The sequence below is a fragment of the Aplysia californica genome, unplaced genomic scaffold (genome assembly GCF_000002075.1).
Source record: "Aplysia californica isolate F4 #8 unplaced genomic scaffold, AplCal3.0 scaffold00156, whole genome shotgun sequence".
NCBI lineage: Eukaryota > Metazoa > Mollusca > Gastropoda > Aplysiida > Aplysiidae > Aplysia > Aplysia californica.
The window spans coordinates 1,237,825-1,260,463 of NW_004797426.1; the positions used below are offsets into that span (position 1 = coordinate 1,237,825).

The window sequence follows — 22,639 nt, forward strand, 5'->3', positions numbered from 1 at the left end:
ACCCCCCCCCCCCCCCCCCCCAGGGCGATGCTACTAATTGAAGTGGTCTTAAGCCTTTCCCAAAGGGGGGACGTTAACATGTTCTTATGCTCTGTAGAATTGTAAATGGGCTGGTTCATCAATGTCATGCTCATAACTATGCCTGAACTGTAATGGGGAACTGTTGCTTTTTCTTTCCTGATCCTTACTATCATCATTTTACTTCTACTTCTTTTGTATGTTTGTCACACTTTTGTGACCCGCTATTTCCAGGGTGCCTTGATAGTCGAAGCAGACTGTGCTGTTGAGGCTAGAGAGGTGAGCAGAGTAAGCCTGATTCCCTGTAAGGACTTCTCTGTTGACATCCACCCTTGGCGCTGATATGACCTTATGCAGTTGCGAGCGCCGTAGAACCTTACTAAAATTAACTAAAATACATCTATCATTCTTATCTCTCCTCCTTTTTTGTGTTGGTTACTCTCTTATAACACCTCTATTCTTCAGCACTTTTATTACCTTATTGTGCTGCAAGTGCTGTCAAACTGTAACGAAATGGCATGGCATGTTGCTGTAATGCTGTAAAGCCTGTGTACATTAATCGGGGTTGAGCACAATATAAATGTCATTTATTATTATTATTATTAATGCTTGGACTGCTTCCTGTCGCCAGCGGACGAGAGCATGCGGAGATATGTGAGCCAGGTCCTGGTCAAACTTGTGCACTGTCAGACTTGGCCTCACGACTTCTGCACCATCGTCGGCAAGTCTTCTGCGGAGCTGTGCTCGGGGGTTCGAGAGTATTTGAAGTTTTGGCTCCAGCGACCTGAAGTGAGTGTTTGTTTCCGTTTAGATGTGGGTTTTTTTGTCAGTTGTGCCGCGCCGTGCTTTGTTTATTTTAAAAAACTGTTTCCCCTTCCAGATAGAGCTAGCATTAAGTCTTTTTCTTTTTTTTCTTTTCTTTCTCTATCTAGATATGGCTGGCACATGCAGTCGGACTTGTAGCCAGTGATTTTGTCAGCTGACATGGAACAATTAGTCTTTTTAAATTGGGGGGGGGGGGGATGACTTCTTTGGTGTCAGTAGTGTTATCGGGATAAATATTAACCCTATGCGTACGTGTTTTACAATCGTATCCATACGACGTCGGGAACTCTGTGCCACCACTTTCCAAAGAGGAAATTTACTCGTTAGTCTAATCCATATGCTTTGCATGGCAGTCTGTCAAAATGAATTTTTGAAAAATACTGAAAGTTTCAAAGAGATCTTCGTACTAGAAGTATTCTAAAATGTGAAGAATACAACCCTGGGGGTACAAAATGACCCCAGACTCAGAGAGGACGGATAGGGTTAATCTTTGCGTATATGCTCCCTCTGAAAAAATAACACTCAACGCACACATGCCCACACACATACACACACACACACACAAACACACTACAAAAACAGTGTTTTTAGAGTCTCAAATGGAAGTCTTTACTGCAGTTTAAAAAATATATGACTCCTGACTATTTTCAGATGCAGAAAAACCGAGAAGAATCAGTCGTGTCCTCCCCTATGCCCAAGAAGTTGTTTCCTCACATCGAGCAGTGTGCCACGTTGATGGACAAGTTCTCCTCTGCCCTTATGACAACACACTTCAACGTGTCGTTGACGTCACAGGATGTGTCAGCTCTCAGTGACGCGTGTCACGATCACATCGCGTCGTTGGCGGCGGACGACAGGCTCACGGCACTCGGCCAGACTCTGATGTACATGCATCAGCTGTTTGTGTCGGAGAGACAGGTGGGGAGACGATCGTTTGACCGGAAATGTCAGATGAGATAGGATCATAAGATAAGATAGGATCATAAGATAAGATAGAATAAGATAAGATAATTAATACTCAGCTGTTTGAGTCGGGGGGAGAGGTAGGCTGTCGCTTGTTTGACCAGTAATGTCAGATAAGATAGGATCAGAAGATAAGATAGGATAATATAAGATAAGAGTATAATTGTTTGTGTGTGGATGAGAGGTGTGTAGACGATCATTTGACCAGTAATGGGAAATAAGATCTGGTCATAAGATAAGTTAGGATTAGATAATACTTAATTGTTTGTGTGGGGGAGACAGGTAGGAACACGATGGTTTAACCAATAACATACATGAAATAAGATAGGATAAGATTAGATGACACTTAATTGTTTGTGTCGGAGAGAGAGGTAGCAAGTCGCTTGTTTGACCAGTAATGTGTGATGAGACAGGATCATAAGATAATACTTTATTTTCCCTGCGGGAAATAATCCATGGCTTAACAGGAATGGTAAAAGCACATAGACATCAGCTATTTCTGTTTGAGAGAGGGGTAGGAAGTCGCTTGTTAGACCAGTAACTTTCATGAGATAAGATAGGATAAGATCATATGATAATACTTAATTGTGTGTGTGGGGGAGAGATAGCAAGTCGCTTGTTTGACTGACCAGTAACATACGTGAGATAAGATAGGATAAGATAAGATAATACTTAATTGTTTGTGTGGGAGAGAGAGGTAGGAAGACGATCGTTTGACCAGTAACATACGTGAGATAAGATAGGATAAGATAAGATGATACTTAATTGTTTCTGTCGGGGAGAGAGGTAGCAAGTCGCTTGTTTGACCAGTAATGGGAGATAAGATAGGATAAGATTAGATGATACTTACTTATTTGTCCCTGTTGGAAATATTCTGTTGCTTTACAGGAGTGGTTATACACACGTATAGATATAGATGAAATACATGAAACAGGGAGAGATTCCTGCTATGGTGCTCATCTGTCATATGAAATACCTGGTTTTGTTTCTAGTCTCTATATTTGGGTAATGGTAAAAATCTAGAGACAGACATCTGAAAAAAAGTTGCATCATAGTTGTTGTATTTTCTTTTTGAAAATGCGAAGTTTAGTGTTTGTGATTTGAGTTTGGCGTCTGTCTCCTCAGGGATGTGTGGAACTGATGCAAGCCTACTGCACACTGGCAGAAGCTTTGTACAAATCGATCGCGACCTTGCCCCAGGAGCATGAAACAGCCAGCCAATCAGAAAAGGGGGAGTCTCTGTCCTCCACCGACAGCCGAGCCCCGCGGGATGGGGAAGTAGGTCAACAGGTGTGTGCGGCCGGTCAGATCCTGCTACACCCGGTCCTGGGTACAGCGTTCCTGAATGAGGTCGTTCGTAAATCTCCAGGAAAGGGCAAAGAAGGGTCGCCATCAGCGCCGACAAGTGAACTGTGCTGCGTTCTGTCCCAGTTCTTGGGGAGAGTGTTTGTTCAGAGCAAGAATATCTCGTGTGACGTCATCCCGGAGGTTTACGACAAGTACTTGATGGAGGTGGTGAGAATCTGCCGTCAAGGTTTTGCCTCGGTCCCCACATCAGCTCAATCCACCATCTTGGAGATATTGAAGGTGATCGGGTCGGACATGGGCTCCCCGTCGTGCTCCCAGGCGTTCTGGTTGATGTGTGAGTGCGAGGTGACCCAGTTGCTGACCACTGCCGGTGGGAAGTCGGAGGCTGGCCCCAAGAAGTCGTCTCCCTTGTCCCCGCTAGGCAGAGTGTTTGTGGGGTTGCTGTCTGTGTGGATGGATCATCTGGCGGGGCCCGGCCGGCTCTCAGAGTCTGTGTTGTTTCAGTGCGACCAATCCCCGAACAACGGCGGAGCTGTCCTCAATGGCAACTTTCAGAGTCAGAGAGATGTGCGAAAGTTTCGGCAGTTTTTTGCTCTGCACGGCAAAAATTGTAACTTTGATGTCGCAAAATTTTCTGTGGTTTTTCAACTCCTGAATCGCTGCCAGGATAAAGAACTGGAGGAAGTGAGTCTTCGTCTTCTCCAGACTGTTCCAGAATGCATCGAGACCTGTACCGACGCCTTCCTCCGTTCGTTCCAGCGCGTTCACCTCCTGAACGGAACACGCCAGAAGATGTTAGCGATCTTGATCCAGAGCCGGCCGGACGTCTGTGACTGGTGCAGTAAGCTCGTCGCGGAGAAAGGGAAGACGGTTTCCTCGCAGAACCTGTGGTGGCTGGCAAGTAGCTGTCTACAAGCTCCTGGCGACTTCTTGTGTGAGTCGAGGCAGTTAGTTTTGCTTGTCGCTACCTGAGAATGACAAAGTTTTATCTGCTCAGTACCTAGTTTGGAAAAATTTGACATGAAAAATTTTCAGTTTCCCAACATGTCAAGCTTTTTTTAATGTGTTTCTTTGAATATTTCGATACAGACTTTGAACAGTCGTATGATTATGAGAGAACAGATAGAACATTTGGTTTCTGACCTCATGGTCTTAGCAACTAAATAACTCAAAATAGCCAAATATGTCAGATCGAACTTTGTAATTTTAAGATCGTGGTTTTCCTAGCAGTTTAGAACACCTTTTTTCCTATAGATGTTTGAGTCAACCGCAAGCTTTGGTGCACAAGGTAATATGTAGTTTAAGAAGTGGGTGGTTAGCGGGTGCTCTGGTGTGGTTTGCTCCTTCTTTCCTATGAAAAATCTTTGTGTCGCAAGTGCTGTAAAACTCTTACTGAAACTAAAAGATAAACCTAGAGCTTCTCTCATGTTGTGTCTTCATTAACACCTTCGGGACGACCGACGTACTTACACGCGGACTGTGCCCGACAGAATCGGATCACCGACGTGTATTGTATTTACACGATGACAATACCACACATTCAAGCCAGTCCAGGTTTATTGAAAATTATCCATGTTTTCTGACTGCTTGTTCAAGCACCAAAGAGTTCTTTCCCTTTCGAATTCACCGAAGTTGAAGCCAGTTTGAGTTGATTAGAAGTTTTAAAAAATGTCTTCGAAACGAGTACATGTATCATACAAGGGATATGGGCACCGACTCCGGTCCTGGGGATAAGATCGGCTGGTGTGGGGCCCGTCCCCAAGCTGTTAACACTTTACCGTCATATCTCGTAGATCGGCGATGTTTACCACCCAGTTTCTTTGGAATTCCCCCAAAATGCCTTTGCCTTTGATGGCCAGAGTTTTTACTGTATGACCCTTGTGATGGCAAGAGTTTTTACTATATGATCATATACTAGATCTATATGAGCCTTGTGATGGCAAAGTGTTAATGGACCTATTTTTTCCTCCACAGCCGAGGCAGAGAACACGGGTATGCTGAGGGCACTGGAGAGCGTTGTCACGGGCAACGTGGAGAGAGTGTTGCTGGCAGCTGACCCGGAGGCCTTGACCTGTGTCAATCTGTTGATACAACGCTCCGGCAGGGGAGGTCAGTCGATTTTTTTATTTAAGCCCTCCCCCCCGGCAGTGCTACAGACTGAAGTGTCTTTAGGCCAATCCCAAAGGGGGGACATTAACATGTTGTTATGCTTAGTAGAATTGTAAATGGGCTGATTCATCAATGTCATGCTCATAACTGTGCAGGAACAACATAAGGGGAACTTCTCCTTTTTCTTTCCTCTTTGCTATCGTCATTTTCCCTCTACTTCTTTTGTATTTTTGTCACTCTCTTGTGAACTGCTATTTCCAGGGTGCCTTGATAGTCGAAGCAGACTTTGTGGTGTTGAGGCAAGAGAGGTGAACAGAGTAAGCCTGATTTCCCGTTTAGACCTCTCTGTTGACATCCACCCCTTGGTGCTCATGTGACCTTATGCAGTTGCGAGCGCCGTAAAACCTTACTAAAGTTAAACTGAGTTGCAGTGAATTGCTCAGAAGTCACACAACCTTGATTAATATACTGAAACTGATATTGTTCTGTTCTGTGATTTCTAAGCTGAGTTAAAATTGACAATTTTGGCTAGTCGTGGTGTCTTTTAGACATTACTCTGTACCTGTTTTTTTACTGTAAAATTATGTACTTCATGTCTGTTAGTTCATCGGGTAATGAGTCAGTGAAGAATTGAGGTTTCTTTAACCCTATCCGTACGCCGTGGGGTCATTTTGTACCCCCAGGGTTGTATGCTTCACATTTTAGAATACTTCTAGTACGAAGATCTCTTTGAAACTTTCAGTATTTTTCAAAAAATCATTTTGACAGATTACTATGCAAAGCGTACGGATCGGATCAGCGAATAAATTTCTTCTTTGGAAAGTGGTTGCACAGAGTTCCCCACGTCGTATGGATACGATAGTAAAACACGACGTACTGATAGGGTTAAGTGGTGGCACAGAGTTCCCCACGTCGTATGGATACGATAGTAAAACACGACGTACTGATGGGGTTAAGTTTCTGTGATTAGAGTTTTAGACAAGAGGAGTGACAGTCAAATGGAAAGAATACATTAGCTACCAGCATTTAGTTCTGAGACCTTTGCACAGTATAGTGGTACAGATAATAATGCAGCTCTGATGGTCATTATAAAGAAGATCCACAGATGAAACGTAGAATTGCAACAACACAATCGTTTATAAATATTGTTGTAGTTTTGTTTTCCTAAGAGTTTTGTCTTGCCAAGATCTTTGTATCCACAGGGGAGGAGGAAACAAAACAAGCCTTATATTGGTACCAAAAAAAGCTTAATACTGATTGAACTGTTACATTTTATTTTGCTCCATTTTTATTTTAAAATCTCTTTCAAATTTTTGCTTTCCATTTCAGTGGACATTTTACGTGAGTTTACGTCCCAGTTCACGTTGCACCCGGAGAAAGCGACAAAGCTGCACTTTGACGTTCTCAGATCGGGCTTGTGCATTCCGCGAAGGGAGACGAATGAGGGGTTGAAGGGTCTGCCACAAAGAAGTGATTCTGATGATGTCGGTGATGTCCGTCGTATCAGTGACGTCAGCGGAGGCAGGCGACAGGCGGAAGAAGCTGTCGCTGTCCTGGAAGCATGTTTGCGACAGCTGATGTGTCTGCTGGGAGCAAAGTCGGCGCGGGACTCGGGCCTGGAGGGACACGTCCTCACATTGGCTCTAGACCTGGTGAGTGGGCAGAGCTTCCTAGACAACCCCCCCCCCCGGGCGGTGCTACTGACTGAGGTGTCTTTAGGCCATTCCCAAAAGGGGGACATTAACATGTTCTTATGTACAGTAGAATTGTAAATGGGCGGATTTATCAATGACATGCTCATACTTTTCCGGAACAACATAGGGGGAGCTGCTGCATTTTATTTCTAATCCTTACTATCGTCATTTTTCCTTTACTTCTTTCGTATGTTTGTCGCTCTCTTGTGAACTGCTATTTCCGAGGTGCCTTAATAATCGAAGCAGACTTTGTGCCAACTTAAACTGAAATGAGTTCATCAAAAAAGTCCTTGAGAAGATTTTTTATTTGTAGGCAGTTTTCTTTTCCCCCCTTTATTTTCTGAACACCTTTTGATGTCTCTCTATCTGTTCATCTGTTCCAGCTCTGTGAGTTTCCTGCCAGAACATTGGACATTTTGCCGTCAATGTGGGAGACGTTCGTGAAGTCGTCTCTGAGGTGAGTCCCGGGAAAAGTGGCTGGTGGACTTCTTTTACGGTGTCTTCAGAATGTTTGTAAAAAAGCCCCGAAACCTGCGGGGGGGGGGGGGATGATGGCTGGTCTGATTGTACAGGTGATGTTTTGTACAGGTGGCCTTTAGAACAGGTTGGATTGTGTATACGGATGGGGTAAGTTGTTGACCAAAAAAAATGGAATATTCCACTTTTTTTTCTGACGTCTTTGAGTTTTGATGCAGAATTTTATCAAACTCTTGAGCTCTTTGACAGGAAAGATCTGTGGCCAAAGATTTTTTTTGTATGTGATGTAGTATTTAATTGAACTTTCTCTGCTGGTAAATTTCGTTGTACATGCAATGTTTCAGTGAGGTTCACTTATTAATAGGATATGGATTATGATATAATGGAATTGTGATTTAGTTTTCGTTTTATGACCCAGTTCTTCATGAAACTGTGTGGTTGTGTGGCTGTGTCTCGCAGGTCGTTGTACACCAACTGGAAACTGTTGAGGCTTCTGTCAGAACTTGTCCCGGCGGTGTACGCGTCTGGCGTCGACCGGAAGCCTCTCGGCGGAGAAGGTAAAGTCCTAGCGGCTCACACCATGTTCCAGATGTGCATCTCCCACACGGCGTTCCTCGACACCTTGCTGTCGGCACACAGTGGTGCTGCTAAAGGTAGTCCTTTTTTGTCTTTTTTTTTTTTCTTTCTTTTTAAGAATTATTTTAATGTTTCCTTATAGTCCTCAAGACAGAATTAACCCCATGTGGGAACCCCATTGCAGACACTGTGACTGCCACGAGGAGACCGTTGAACATCTTCTCCTTCTCTGCCCTAACCTGGCAGTTCTTCGAAGCAGGCTCCTACACACACCTACAGACTTACAAAAATTTTGGCGGCTCAAAAAACACATTTTAAAACTTCACAGAGGTTCATCAACTATTTAGCTGTCATATAGAGTGACTTCCTTTGGTATTTCCTTCAGTGCAGTGTGTCTGTTCGTTGTTTAATTATGTTTAGTGAGCCTGGTCGCGTCGGCGACTGAAGTAGTCAGTGGTAGTGAGCGCATACCGTGGCCTGATTTCCTGTGAAACATCTATTGTCTTTATCTGTCCTCCTTTTTTGTGTTTGTTATTCTCTTGGGACACCTCTAATCTTCAGCACTTACATGACCTTATTGTGTTGCAAGTGCCTTAAAATTCTTACTAAAACTGAAAATACTGTGGCCTGGCAACTAAAGTCAGCAACGGTACTGTAAGTGATTATGTCCTGTTTTTTTCATTCCTCCCTCCTCCACAAGATGAACTTAAGTCACTGACGGTACTGTAAGTGTTTTATGTCTACTGTAAATGTTCATGTCCTGTGTTTTTATCGCTCCTTCCCTCCCCAGATGAGCTTGTGAACCTCCTCCACGCGCTGTGCGAGGTCGAGCCGTCGTGTTGCCAGACGAACCTGACCAACGTCCTCACCGCGGCCTACACCGCCACTCTGTCACTCACAGGTGCTGAATGATCATAGCAATCATTAGAGTAATAATAAAAAAAACAATAATGATGAAGATAATGGTTGCATTTATATAGCGCACATATTCATGCTCAACAGCATTAAGTTAACAGGTGCAGAATGATGATAGAAATCATTATTGTAATAATTTTAAAAAACCATAATGATGATGATGATGATAATGATTGCATTTATATAGGGCATATATCCTTGCTCAACAGCATGCTCTGTGGTAGTAATGATTCGGCCTCTGGATCAGAAAAGTAAAGTGGTAGTAGTAATGATTCGGCCTCTGGATCAGAAAAGTAAAGTGATAGTAATAATGATTCGGCCTCTGGATCAGAAAAGTAAAGTGATAGTAATAATGGTTCGGCTGCTGGATCAGAAAAGTAAAGTGATAGTAATAATGATTCAGCCGCTGGATCAGAAAAGTAAAGTGGTAGTAGTAATGATTCGGCCTCTGGATCAGAAAAGTAAAGTGATAGTAATAATGGTTTGGCCGCTGGATCAGAAAAGTAAAGTGATAGTAATAATGATTCGGCCTCTGGATCAGAAAAGTAAAGTGGTAGTAGTAATGGTTCGGCCGCTGGATCAGAAAAGTAAAGTGATAGTAATAATGATTCAGCCGCTGGATCAGAAAAGTAAAGTGGTTGTAGTAATGATTCGGCCTCTGGATCGGAAAAGTAAAGTGATAGTTATAATGCACAACGGCATGCTTCATGTAAGTAATAAAATAATAATAACAATAATGATGATAATGATTGCATTTATACAGCGCATATATATTTTTAAATATTTTTTTATTGCAACTTTTTCCATCTGGTGTCATTGCGTGTGCTGGGGAAATAGTTTGTAGAAATTCAAAACTGAAAATGTTGAAAAAAGTCAGAACAGATAGATAATTTTGGTACCATTTTTGAAAGAATGAATCAGTTGGGTTTTTTTCCCTTCTCCTTGAACATTTTTTTTTCTGGACCTAGATCTAGGACATTTGAACAGCTTGCTGACGCTATGTTGTTTGGGTTTGTTTAACCCTATCCGTACACTCTGGGGTCATTTAGTACCCCCGGGGTTGTATTCTCCACATTTTAGAATACTTCTAGTACTCAGATCTCTTTGAAACTTTCAGTATTTCTCAAAAAATCATTTTGACAGACTGCTATGCGAAGCGTACGGATCGGATTAACGAGTAAATTTCTGCTTTGGAAAGTGGTGGCACAGGGCTCCCCATGTCGTGTGGATACAATAGTAAAACACGACGAACGGATAGGGTTAATGTTTGTTTTTTGTTTCCTTTATCTCCCCAGATCAGCGGCTGCTGCAGATGTTGGAGAAATTTTTCAAGGCCAAAGGTTCTTCCTTTGAGTGGTGAGGACTATTTGGCTTTCTTCTTGAAAAAGAATGTGATAATGGAAAGTAATTTGGGAAGAAAAACACGAGCTGTAATTAGGATGTTTTGTGCTGTAATGGGATGTACAATGCTCATGTACACATACACACTCACGTACACATACATACACACACATACATACACACACATACATACACACACATACATACACACACATACATACACACACATACACACACACACATACATACACACACACACACATAGACACACATACACACACACACATACATACACACACACACACATAGACACACACATGCACACATATACACACATACACACACATGCACACATATACACACACACACATACACACACAATAATTAGGAGATTACATGTGAGTCACATAATACACACTCATACACGCAGACACACAATAACTAGGAGATTACATATGAGTCACATAATACATGATCTACCAGGAAGACTGATCATATTTCATGCACAACCTCTTGTGACACCTCTAATCTCCGCCACTTGTATGACCTAATTGTGTTGCAGATGCCATAAAACTCTTACTGAAACATAAAACAAAAACAAAATTTAGTTCCTCGTTTTCTCTCATCGAATGACTATAATGTATCCGTTTATGTATTTTGCGAATTGCATTGTGTATATTATTTTGTATTTGTATGGGCTCATTTCGTAAGGATGTGTAAGCGTGTGGGTGTGATAAACGAGTAGATGTGTGTGTGGTGTGCATATGTATGTGCGTGTAATGTGTGCGTGAGTGTGTGTGTTTGTGCATGTGTGTGAGAGAGAGAGAATATTGTTCGTATATGCATTTATGTAAAGCACCTAGAGCTGTGTTCACACGGGAGTGGGCGCTATAGAAATGGTCTACACTATTAATATTATTATTATTATTATTATTATTATTATTATTATTATTATCAGTATTATTATTATCATTATTATTATTGTTATTATCATTATTATTTTCATTCTTATTCTTATCATCATCACCATCAGCCCAAACCTGTGGGGCAAAGCGGCCTTGGAACACCGCAGCGTGTCAGACTTACTGGGCCCCAGCTTAGACCGTCAGGTGACTGTGAAGAGTGTTCTGGAGCAGCTTGATCCTGCCACCATGCGGAAGTCGCTGCTGTGTTTCCCTGTGCTCCGATCCCAGCAGATGGTGAGTGGGGCCATCTCTCTGTCTCTGTCTCTCTCTTTTTCTCTCTCTCTCTCTCTCTCTCTCTCTCTCTCTCTCTCTCTCTCTCTCTCTCGTCTTGGTTTGTCGGTCCATAGACTGACATCCCTCTGCAGTAGCTGACAGGAGCACCATCTTGCCGGCTCGTCGTTCGCTCCCAAGTGGGGTGATGGTTTGGCGGGCGCTTTGCTGCCGTAGATGTACAGAGTTCTGTCTGCTTAGTCGTACCTAGTTATGAGAAATTAGACGTACATAAACAATTTTGAGTTTCACAACGACATGTCAAGCTTTATCGAATGAAATTCTTTGAATATCTCTTGATAAGAACTCTGAATAATCTTACGGCTTTGATAGAACAGATAGAACATAATTCAGTGTCTGACCTCATGGTCTTAGTAACTGTAAACACCTGTCCGGTGTGCAATGACGTTGTTGCCCAGGACAGGTAATACAGTAACTTTAAATGGTCAAAAATGTCCGATAGAACTTTGAAATTCCAAGGTAGCAACTTTTTATTCTATTTGATTTGTTGCTGAACTTGAAAAAAACTCAACCAAAGTTTGGTGACTTTTGAAGCTGAATACTCGAACTTATTATTTTTTAAACTTATTTATTTAATTTATTCTTATTTTAAAAAATTTATTTTAATCGATTTATATTTAGCTGAAAGTTGTATCTATTGAGCTGTTTTGTTCCTGATGTGACTTTTGATTGAGCCGTAGCATCTGTTACTGTTACAGGCCGGCGGAGCTGTGGTGGAGGCGAGGGCGATGAAGTCGCGACCCGAGGCCTACGACCCCAGGTTCCTGCTGCAGCTGTTCAATCAGATTCTCTCAGAGGGTAAACTCTTGTCTCCAACCCCCCCCCCCCCCCCCCACACACACACACGGGCAGTGCTACTGACTGAAGTGTCTTTAGGCCATTCCTAAATGGTCGGGATATTAACATATTAACATGCTTTTGTGCTGTTGAGGCTAGAGAGGTGAGCAGAGTAAGTCTGATTCCCTGTAAAGACTTCTCTGTTGACACCCACCCCTTGGCACTCATATGACCGTATGCAGTTGCGAGCGCTGTAAAACCTCTACTAAATAATAATAATAATATTTCCCATCTCTCCCTGCCCTTGTGGGTGTCCGCGGTGCAGCAGTAAGGCACGTTGATGTAGCACGCTAGAGACCTGAGTTCAATTCCCGAGTGGGGCAAAATTGTTATTGAGTACCTCAGCCTTTTTGCCGGGATGTTGTATCTCTCTCAGCCTAGGTTTAGGTTGGCGGGTGCTCTGGTGTTGTTTGTTTCTTCTTTCCTATCAAACGTCTATCGTCCTTATCTCTCCTCCTTCTTTCCTATCTAACGTCTATCGTCCTTATCTCTCCTCCTTCTTTCCTATCTAACGTCTATCGTCCTTGTCTCTCTTTTTTTTTGTGTTTGTTACTCTCTTGTAACACCTCTAATCTTCGGCACTTATATGACCTTTTTGTGTTGCAAGTGCCGTAAAACACTTACTAAAACTAAAGTCTCAGCCTAGGTTTGCCCTGCCAGGCAGGGTGAGAAGCCCACCTCCTAAATAACCTCCTGTGTCACTGGGGGCGTTAATACAAAGTACATACTTTGTGGCGTCAGTGGTCTAGTGGTTAGGCTACCGGATTCGTAATCATGAGGTTGCAGGTTCGGGGGTTCGAGGCGCGGGCCCGACGTTGTGTCCTTGGGAAAGACTCTTTACATGAAATTTTACCACTATACCCAAGTGGGAATGGGTACCCGACTATAGACAGTGAAAGATCTTGTCAGTTTGTTAGTGTTTGAGTGCTTAACCAGCTGCTTGCACTGTATGCTTCCCGGGAAGCTGAGAATGTTTCTGAGTGTTCTATGGTCAGCTGGGGTAATAATATAGTGTAAAACGCACAGACCTTGCTGGCGAGGTGGGATTTTTGCTATAAAAATGCTATTTATTATTATTTTTATTATTATTATATATCAAAAACCAATGTTTATTTCCCTGCCCATGACTTCCTCAGACAAGCTGGTGCCGGTGCGTCTGTTTGTGGAGAGAGACTGCTTGAGTTACCTCCTCGTGGCACTCTCCAGCCATGACCTTACGACCCGCCTCCTGGCCTACAAGGCGCTCAACGACTTCTACCGCCACGCGGACGGGTCACGCTGCCACGAGAGGCTGGAGCTCACCTTTTTCCTTGACCTCCTCAACGCCAGTCGTTCCAAGAGCGGCCAGAAGCTTAGCTCGGTGATCGCACTGTTCTTTGCCAGGGTCGTCAAGCTTTTCTTGTATCCCGGTACGTACGTTTGTCCATGTTCTTCTTGGTCTTTAGTTTTTTTTTAGTTTTAGGTGGTTGGCGGGTGCTCTGCTGGTGTGGTTTGCTCCTTCTTTCCTATCAAACGTCTATCGTCTTTTTCTTTCTTCCCTCCTTCTTTTTTGTGTTTGTTGCTCCCTTGTAACACCTCTAGTCTTTGGCACTTATGTGACCTTATTGTGGTACAAGTGCTGTGAAACTTACGAAAAGAAAAAAAAAGACTTTTACTGTGCTTGCAACACAAATAGGTGATATAAGTGTTGGAGATTAGAGATGTTACTAAAGGGTAACAATGAAATAAAAAGAAATGAAGGAGAGATAATGATGATAGATGTTTGGGAGGAAGTACAATATTCTTTATACGTATGTTTATGTGTTTCAGTTTGTATGCGTTTCTGTACTTATGTGTGTTTGCCATTGTACCGGTAACCCAAATTTTACCTCAGGGATCAATAAAGTGTCAATTATTTATGTGTCATTTATGTATGTGTGTCATTTGTGTATGTGTCATTTTTTCATGTGTCATTTATATATGTGTCATTTATATCTGTCATTTCATTATGTGTCATTTCTATATGTGTGTCATTTCTTTCTGCGTGACCAGCTGACCCAGTCTATATGGCCGTCTTCCGGTTCCTGATGGCCAGACCTGAGCTGGACCTGAGCAGTGTCCCAGAATTCTACCAGCTGTTCTTCAGCGCGAATCAGCAGGTGCGGGGCCGATTGTGTTCCTGGGTGGTTGGCGGGTGCTCTGGTGTGGTTTTCTCCTTCGTTCCTATCAAACATCTCTCTCGTCCTTATCTCTTCTTCTTTTTTGTGTATGTTACTCTCTCTTGTAACACATCTGTTCTTCGGCTCTTACACGACCTTATTGTTTTGCAAGTGCCGTAAAACTCTTACGGAACTAAAAAGATTGTGTTCTTGCGTGATGCTTCGTGGCTTGATTGTCTGTTCCCACGGGAGAGTTTGGTGAAAAATCTAAATTTGAGGGACTGCCAGATTGTCCTTGCTTTAATAGGGATTTCGGTTTACAGAGGTCGCTCAAATAAAAGGGGAAAAAAATCTGGGATATTATTTTCCCCGAGGTTTACTCCAGTTTTCTGGTTGACTGTGCTTGGTTGAAGTAAACTCCACTGTTTGCACAGAAAGGGAGAACGATGATTTGTAGTGGATGTACCTTCTATGGTAGAAAACATTTTACTTTGAACGAACTCTTCGAGGCGGATTTTTATGAAAGGAATTTCCCGTCTGAGAACTCTTAATATTTGTGCTGAGGTACTTTTTCAAGAAAAGACTCTATGACTTTGAAAAACTGGAAAATGCCGTAAAGCAATCTGCATCTGTCATTGATTGTGTATGAAGACGTGAGTATATTATGATAATGATAAGGTAATAGTTGTTCCTTCAGAAACTGAGGGTGACTTTTGAACATCCAAGGAGGAAGAGAAGTTGACTTGCCCTAGTTTCAGGTATCCAGATTTCCCCCACCCCCTCTCCCTGTCACTCATTCACGTTGTGTACGTGTCACGTTTGTGCCCCCAGCTCAAGTCGGAGCGCCAGTGGATTCTCTCCCTTCTCGGCGACGGCATGCGGGAGACGTCCGACTACAGGATGCTCCAGAAACATTTCATCTTCAAGGTCATCATGTCATTCTACGACTCAGTGCTCAGCGACCACACCTCCAGGGTAAGGATGTCTTACTGGAGTTGATAAATTATTATGACGGGTTTTTTCCTTTTTTCACGTCTTTAGAGCTTGGGTGGGCTAAATCATCTGGTAGAGGGTGGTTGGTGGGTGCTCTGGTGTGATTTGCTCCTTCTTTCCTATCACTCATCTATCGTCCTTTTCTCTCTTTTTTTTCCATGTTACTCTCTAGATCTAGAACCACCTCTAATCTTCAGCGCTTTTATGCCCTAATTGTGTCATATGTAGTCGATCGTACTAGACAAACTCGACACTTCCTCCTGACTTGTTTTTTGGCCGGTGTTCTGCTGTGGTTTGCTCCTTCTTTCCTATGGAACATCTATCGTCCTGATCTCTCCTCCTTCTTTCCTATGGAACATCTATCGTCCTGATCTCTCCTCCTTCTTTCCTATTGAACATCTATCGTCCTGATCTCTCCTCCTTTTTTGTGTTTGTTACTCTCTTGTAACACCTCTAATCTTCGGCACTTATATGACCTAATTATGTTGCAAGTGCCGTAAAACTCTTTCTAAATAAAACCTGACTTATGTTTCTCTGGGTGGGTGGTTGCCGGGTGCTCTGGTGTGGTTTTCTCCTTCTTCCCTATCAAACATCTATCGTCCTTATCTCCCCTACTTCTTTTTTGTGTATGATACTCTCTTGTAACACCTCTAATCTTCGGCACTTATATGACCTTACTGTGTTGCAAGTGCCGTAAAACTCTTACGAAAAAAAATAATAATCTCCCCTCCCTCTTTTTTGTGTTTGTTACTCTCTTGTAACATATGGTCTATTCTTCGGCACTTATTTATACAACCTTATTGTGTTGCAAGTGCTGTAAAACTCTTACTAAAACTAAAAACTGTTGCTGTGTCCGTCCGCAGAGGCTGGTCCTAGCGGTGGTGGAGAACGCCTGTCGGCTCAAGTCTGTCGCTGTCGACCTGGTCAAGAACCACGGCCTGCTCCTCTGGCTCTCTGCCCTCGCTTCTACTCTGTGAGTCACTCGTTGTGTGTGTGTGTTTGTGATTGTGTGTGTGTGTGTGAGTGTGTGTATGTCTGTGTGTGTGTGTATGTGTGTGTGAGTGTGAGAGCTGTGTGTGTGTGTTGTTATTGTTGTTGTTGTTAAATGGTCTCACAATGTGCATTTTCAGTCTTTTGATTTGTCAGCTCAATGAGTGATGATTCTGCCTTGTTTAGTGCTTGAAGCCTTCTAGTGACTCGGTGCTATATATAAGTTCCTATTCTCTCAGCTGTCTCCAATGTTAAGATAAGATAAGATAATGCTTTATTATCACAGCGGGAACTTTTTCTTGGCTGTACGGGACCGTAAAAACACATGCAGGTATACATATAACATTTAAATTATATATTACTCTCATTAAAATTCAATATGGAAAGAGAAGTAAAGCTGACAAAATGTACTAGTCACATCAGATGCATTATTTAACCACATGCAGGAATTTATTTACAAGATCTTTGGAGTTCTATATAGATATATACTCGAAAGAGCAAGTTATATATAGATACATACTCTAAAGAGCAAGTTATATATAGATACATACTCTAAAGAGCTATACACCTGCTAGATGTTCTGATGTGTGTTAGTTAATGTTATTGAAATGGGTGGCACCTTGCTGATATCGGCTGCTCATCAAAATATTTAAAATAATGAAATCGAAGAAATTGACATTTTTCCACCTGTTGGGAAATTTTTATCACATTTTTTTTAAAAGGCTCAACATTTTTTATGTCCATTTAAAAACACGTTTCTGTGCGGATTTTACGGAAAACCATCTATCGTCCTGATCTCTCACCTTTCTTTTTTGTGTTTGTTACTCTCTTGTAACACCTCTAATCTTCGGCACTTATATGACCTTATTGTGTTGCAAGTGCCATAAAACTCTTACTAAAACTGAGTCGCCACTTGTTTTTCTCCTTTCAAATTTTATTTTTCTGTTTCCCCCAGGCGCCTCAGTCCAGAGCAGACAGTTGGAGTGTGTGATGTCGTCCACACCCTGTGGTTCACGTTGGCCTCGGGTCAGGTCAGCTCAGGGACCCCCGCGAGTTCTGGGACATTGTCACAAGCCAAGGCTCAACCCAGACACACGTCGACCGTGGCTGGGAAACCTTTGAAGAGGAAGACCGAGCGTGGCACGTCGGAGGGGGAGAGGGAGGAGGGTGAGGGCGAAGAGAGTGAGGATGAGGCGAGTGAGGATGAGGAGCCCATGGAGGAGGAGACGGGAGACAGCGGCCTGGAAGCTGAGCCTGTTTCCCGAGACGAGACAGCACACAAAGGGAGGCCATCCGTCCCGCGGGCAACTCTGCTGGAGATGGGCTTGATCGTCAAGAGTTGTCTGCCTTACTTAAGGTCAGAGTTTTGTTTGGTTGGTTGGAATTTAGCGGCAGTCTAGACACAGATATAAGTTATTTGGAAAGGTATTCGTTGTGTCCTGTGACAATTTGACGTGTGTGTTTGTGTGTCCAGGTCCCGTCGTAAATCCTGTGTCAGAGATGGTTTGACCCCCGGGGCAGTGTCACTGATTGAAGTGTCTTTCACCCCCCGGGGCGGTGCCACTGACTGTAGTGTCTTTAGGCCATTCCCAAAGGGGGGACATTTCTCGTTCAAGCACAGTAGAATTGTAAATGGGCTGATTCATCATGTCACACTCATAACTGTGCCTGATCTGCAACAGGAAACTGCTGCTTTTTCTTTCCTAATCCTTACTATCGTCATTTGTCCTCTACTTCTTTTGTATGTTTGTCACTCTCTTGTGACCTGCTATTTCCATGGTGAGTCTGATTCCCTGTAAGGACTTCTCTGTTGTCATCCACCCCTTGGCGCTCATTTGACCTTATGCAGTTACAAGCGCCGTTAAAAACTCTACTAAAAAAAACAGAGATGGTTTTTCTTAGCTTATTTCCAGTGCATATTGCCCATTTGACGCATTTGATCCATTTGATATAGTTGGGGGCTGGCCAGGATTTTCCTTCATGGAAGGCAAAATCTGCTATTTTGGTACAGTTTGATCAAATCCTCCAATTGTGCCAAATTGGTAGCTTTAGATCTACCCTTCCATGGAGCTTGAAGATGGTCTAACAAAAGTTAAGTTTGACGTTGAAATGTGTGTGGTTTTGTTTGTTTACTTTAATCTGTTGCACCTTCATGTTGAGGGCATATCTGTTTACGTGAATGTTGGACATGTCCGAATGATGATGAATTTGTCCGAATAGATGATGGACTGTACAATGAACTCATACTTACTCTCACTCTCTCTCTTCCTGTGCCGTCAGGTACATAAGACGGGGAGTAGTCGACACCACGCTTGCGTAATGAACTCATTCTTATTTTTTTCCAAATCTCTTACTGGGGGGCTCTCGTGGCCTAGAGGTTAAGGTGTTTGCCTCTCATTCAAAGGTCCCAGGTTCAAATTCAAGTAGCGACTGAAAAATTTTCTTCTCTAAAATGACCTCCTTTCACCTCCGTTACTGCTCTCTAGCAATGTTCTGTCGTCTGCTTTCGTCTCCACTTTCTGCCCCCACTCCCTCACACCTCCTTTGCCCCCTCCTCTGGGCTTCTTGGCTCCTTCTTACTGCTGTCTTTCAGTCACACCCCTGATCTTCTGGTGGGAAAAATCTACACCTAACCTTCTCGGATAAGGGCAAAAAAACTTGGAGGTCCCGTGTGCAACAAAATTTATAAGAGTAGGCTTCGGCCGCCACCCGGGCTAAAGTCAAAATTTCCTACCAACTGAAAATGTTTAATGTGTCCCATGCGCTCATATAACCTTCTGCAGTTGCGAGCGCCATAAAACTCTTACCAAAACAAAAAAAAACAACAAAAAAAAAGATCTCTTCCACTCACACGTCTGCCTCTCATCCACAGACATCTACCAGCTTGTGGCGTGTTCAAGATTCTGCAGGTGATGGAGTCTCTCGTCTCTGTAGAGCAGTCGTATTTGATGAAGGACAAGAATATCACCTCAAAGACAGCGTCAGAAAATCCCCGCCTGCTGCGGAGCTGTATCTTCACCTTGAGTGAGAGGGACTCCTTCCTGTTGGCTCATGCCGTCTGCAAGTCTGTCGGAGATGTGCAGCTTACCAAGGAATTAGAGGAAACCCTCCGTGAGAAACGCTTCCTTTCTGATTTTCAGACGTCGGGGAAAGGAATTCGTGAAAGTGCCGCTGGATCCAAGAAATCTCTGACTTCAGCAGCAGCGTTAGATACAAGTGTGAGAGACTCAGACGAGACTGTTGTGACTGATACTGATAAGACTGTTCTAGATGAAGATGTTGAAGGACTTCCAAATCCCGACGGTAGCGACGTGTACGCTGTGTCCGCTATGAAAGATCTGTTGGTCAGAGTCTTAAATGTCACTAGAGGGTTCAGCGGTGTTCAAATTAGGGGGAAGTCTGAACAAAGGAAATAAGCGTGGAGGAAGGAAATTACATGTAATTTTGGAATTGTCCAAGACGTTCACGGGTTGTCAAGGAGAAAAAGTGGTTGTCTTGGACGGGTGGGTGTCTCGGACATTGTCGTTACGATGTAGGGAAAACATAAAAGGGGAAGTGAGAAGTGACCGTTTGTTCTAATGTGATTGTCTGAGACAGATGGCCGTTAGAGCAGCTTCGACTCTGTGTGTGAAACTACATTTGTTAATTTGGCCTGTGACTTTGTCTGCTAATGAAATATACATACATATGTGGTACTGTGTAAATGGATTTCTTATTTCAAGTTTTGTGAATAAGACGTTTTTGAATCACTGGATAGTAGCGACTGGCTTGTTTGGGAGAAATGGTGTATAACATAGACTCATGATGTACCGGTATATATATATAACATGATGTATGTTATATAACATAGATACGTTATGTATATATATATAACGTGATGTATGTTATATAACATAGACACATGATGTACCAGTATATATATTACGTGATATATGTTATATAACATAGATACGTGATGTATGATGTCATGTTGTGATTTTAGTTGTGAGAGAAAGTTGCGGTCCTAATTTGTTGTCAGCATGCTTTGAATGGATTGTGATTGTTTGAATAAAATAAAGATGATAAAAATGTAAACTTTGCAACTGAGAGTTATTTTTGCCTCGGCAAATTCATGGAAAAAAGTATTGTGGATGTCCTGTATACTTTCTTGAAACCTCCGACTCTCTTTACAATTTTCAGTGGGTTTTTTCATAAAAATTGTTTGACTTTAGACCATGTCATTAAGAAAATTTTGTTTTGGGGTGTTTTCGTCCAAAAGAAACATGTTGCTGCAATATTTTTCTATTTTAGAAAAGGCCTGCAATAATACAATTACAATTGAAACTGATCAAAAAGTCTACCCTTTGTTGAGGAGATAAGTGGTTGTCATTGGCACAGTGGTTAGGCTACCGTACTCATAATCGTGAGGTTGCGGGTTCGGGGGTTCGAGCCGTGGGCCCGACGTTGTGTCCTTGGGAAAGGCACTTTACACAAATTTTCCTCACTTCACCCAGGTGGGAATGGGTACCCAGCTGTTAACAATGAAAGGTCTTGTCAGTTTGTTACTGTTTGAGCACTTAACCAGCTGCTTGCACTGTATGCTTCCCAGGAGCTGAGAATGTTTCTGAGTGTTCTATGGTCTGCTGGGGTAATAATATAGTGTAAAGCACATAGAGCTTGCTTTCGAGTGGGGACATGCGCTATAAAAATGCTTTTTATTATTATTATTATTATTATTATTATAATAATTATTATTATTATTATTTTTATTATTATTATTATTATTATTTTTATTATTGTCATAGGCAGGGGGATGTCTGGAAAAGTGTCATGAGTAGAAAGAAATAGCTCAAGGGAAGAACTAGGAAGTGGCAGTTTGTTCAGGCTCATCGTCTTGGACGGGCGGCCATAAGACTAATCAGAGCAGGTCCTATTGTACATAGAAACGTACTATTTTGCAAGACTTGCATGACTTGGGCTTACCTATATAAATCTTAAATTTATCCAGAATTGTCTGTAACATTAGATTCTAGAATGTCTGTAACATTAGATTCTAGATTGCTTTTAGCTAATGTGAATCATCTTTCTCTTGTTCACCTTGTTCACGTACACATGAAAAAATAGTGCGTGCCCCCCCCCCCCCCCCCCCTACACCTTTCATTTCTAAAGCGACATTTAACTCCATCTCGACAACTCCTCAAAGACAGGATTTTGTGGTGTAGTTGTTGAGGGCTTTGCTGTCACACAAAGGAGAAAGGAGAACTGAGTTTGATTCTGATGTGAGAAGCAGTTTTATTGAGTATTTCCCCCGTCTTTCTTCCGGGATGTTGTATCCCTCTCCTGCCCTGGCTGACATATGTTATTCCTTTTAATTTGTGGGTGGTTGGCGGGTGCTCTGGTGTGGTTTGCTTCTTCTTTCCTATCAAACAATTATCATCTTTATCTCTCCTCCTTTTTTGTGTTTGTTACTCTCTTGTAACACCTCTAATCTTCTGCACTTATTTGACCTTATATTGTGTTGCAAGTGCCGTAAAACTCTTACTATAACTAAAAACCTTTTTATTTAATTTAACTTTTAAAAATCTCATCTGCACATATTTTTTTCTTTTGCACACGTGTGTGCCTCGGCTACGGCTAGACAGGGACTACCCCCTAAACAATCCAACGACCCATGCTGGTTTCCTGGCTGCTATCTTTCACAAACAACTGGCCTCTCTTCAACCTAGTAAATGATAACCCGACATGGTATATTCGACACTTTACCTCTAGAACTGCACTACAGCTTATTACGGTGCTGCTTTATTGAAAACACTTCTGTTTATTGCATCTCATAAATCTGATTTGAGCAATTATGATACACTTGTCCCACTGCATGGTAGACTAAAAAAAGACTAAACATTTGGATCTACGTTTTGTGTGGAAAGGTTGATTTCACAAAATGGAAAACGATGTGCACAACACTACATAATAGAATTAGAATGTAAATAGTCAGCTGTTGAAATGAAATATTATATGAAGAGAATTCCTATGATTTGGAACAAACCAAATCAAACTTTTTTGGAAATGAAAAAAAAAAACTCACTCTTTAACACTTTGCCATCACAAGGCTCATGATATAGTAAGTCTGCTTAAATTGTACGTTGTTAATCTGAAAACAGAGGTTAACGGAAAGAAAATAGAATCCCTTATCTTTTTCTTCACTATTCGAGCAATTTCTCTC

At 42.3% G+C, this 22,639-nt stretch overlaps 1 protein-coding gene across 1 annotated transcript in view; it reads left to right on the top strand.

The window, feature by feature from the left end:
• Positions 1–20,514, top strand: part of LOC101845848 (nucleolar pre-ribosomal-associated protein 1) — a 34,835-nt gene extending 14,321 nt beyond the window's left edge. The window contains exons 17-33 of the mRNA XM_005097527.3: positions 650–807; positions 1,495–1,761; positions 2,932–4,048; positions 5,089–5,223; positions 6,553–6,875; positions 7,301–7,374; positions 7,854–8,047; positions 8,761–8,871; positions 10,181–10,241; positions 11,260–11,425; positions 12,181–12,280; positions 13,456–13,728; positions 14,351–14,457; positions 15,289–15,432; positions 16,314–16,423; positions 17,396–17,797; positions 19,313–20,514. Coding sequence (XP_005097584.1) covers positions 650–807; positions 1,495–1,761; positions 2,932–4,048; positions 5,089–5,223; positions 6,553–6,875; positions 7,301–7,374; positions 7,854–8,047; positions 8,761–8,871; positions 10,181–10,241; positions 11,260–11,425; positions 12,181–12,280; positions 13,456–13,728; positions 14,351–14,457; positions 15,289–15,432; positions 16,314–16,423; positions 17,396–17,797; positions 19,313–19,856 — 4,286 coding nt within the window. The 3' untranslated portion in view covers positions 19,857–20,514. The remainder of the gene's footprint in view (positions 1–649; positions 808–1,494; positions 1,762–2,931; positions 4,049–5,088; positions 5,224–6,552; positions 6,876–7,300; positions 7,375–7,853; positions 8,048–8,760; positions 8,872–10,180; positions 10,242–11,259; positions 11,426–12,180; positions 12,281–13,455; positions 13,729–14,350; positions 14,458–15,288; positions 15,433–16,313; positions 16,424–17,395; positions 17,798–19,312) is intronic.
• The last annotated feature ends 2,125 nt before the right edge of the window (positions 20,515–22,639 follow it).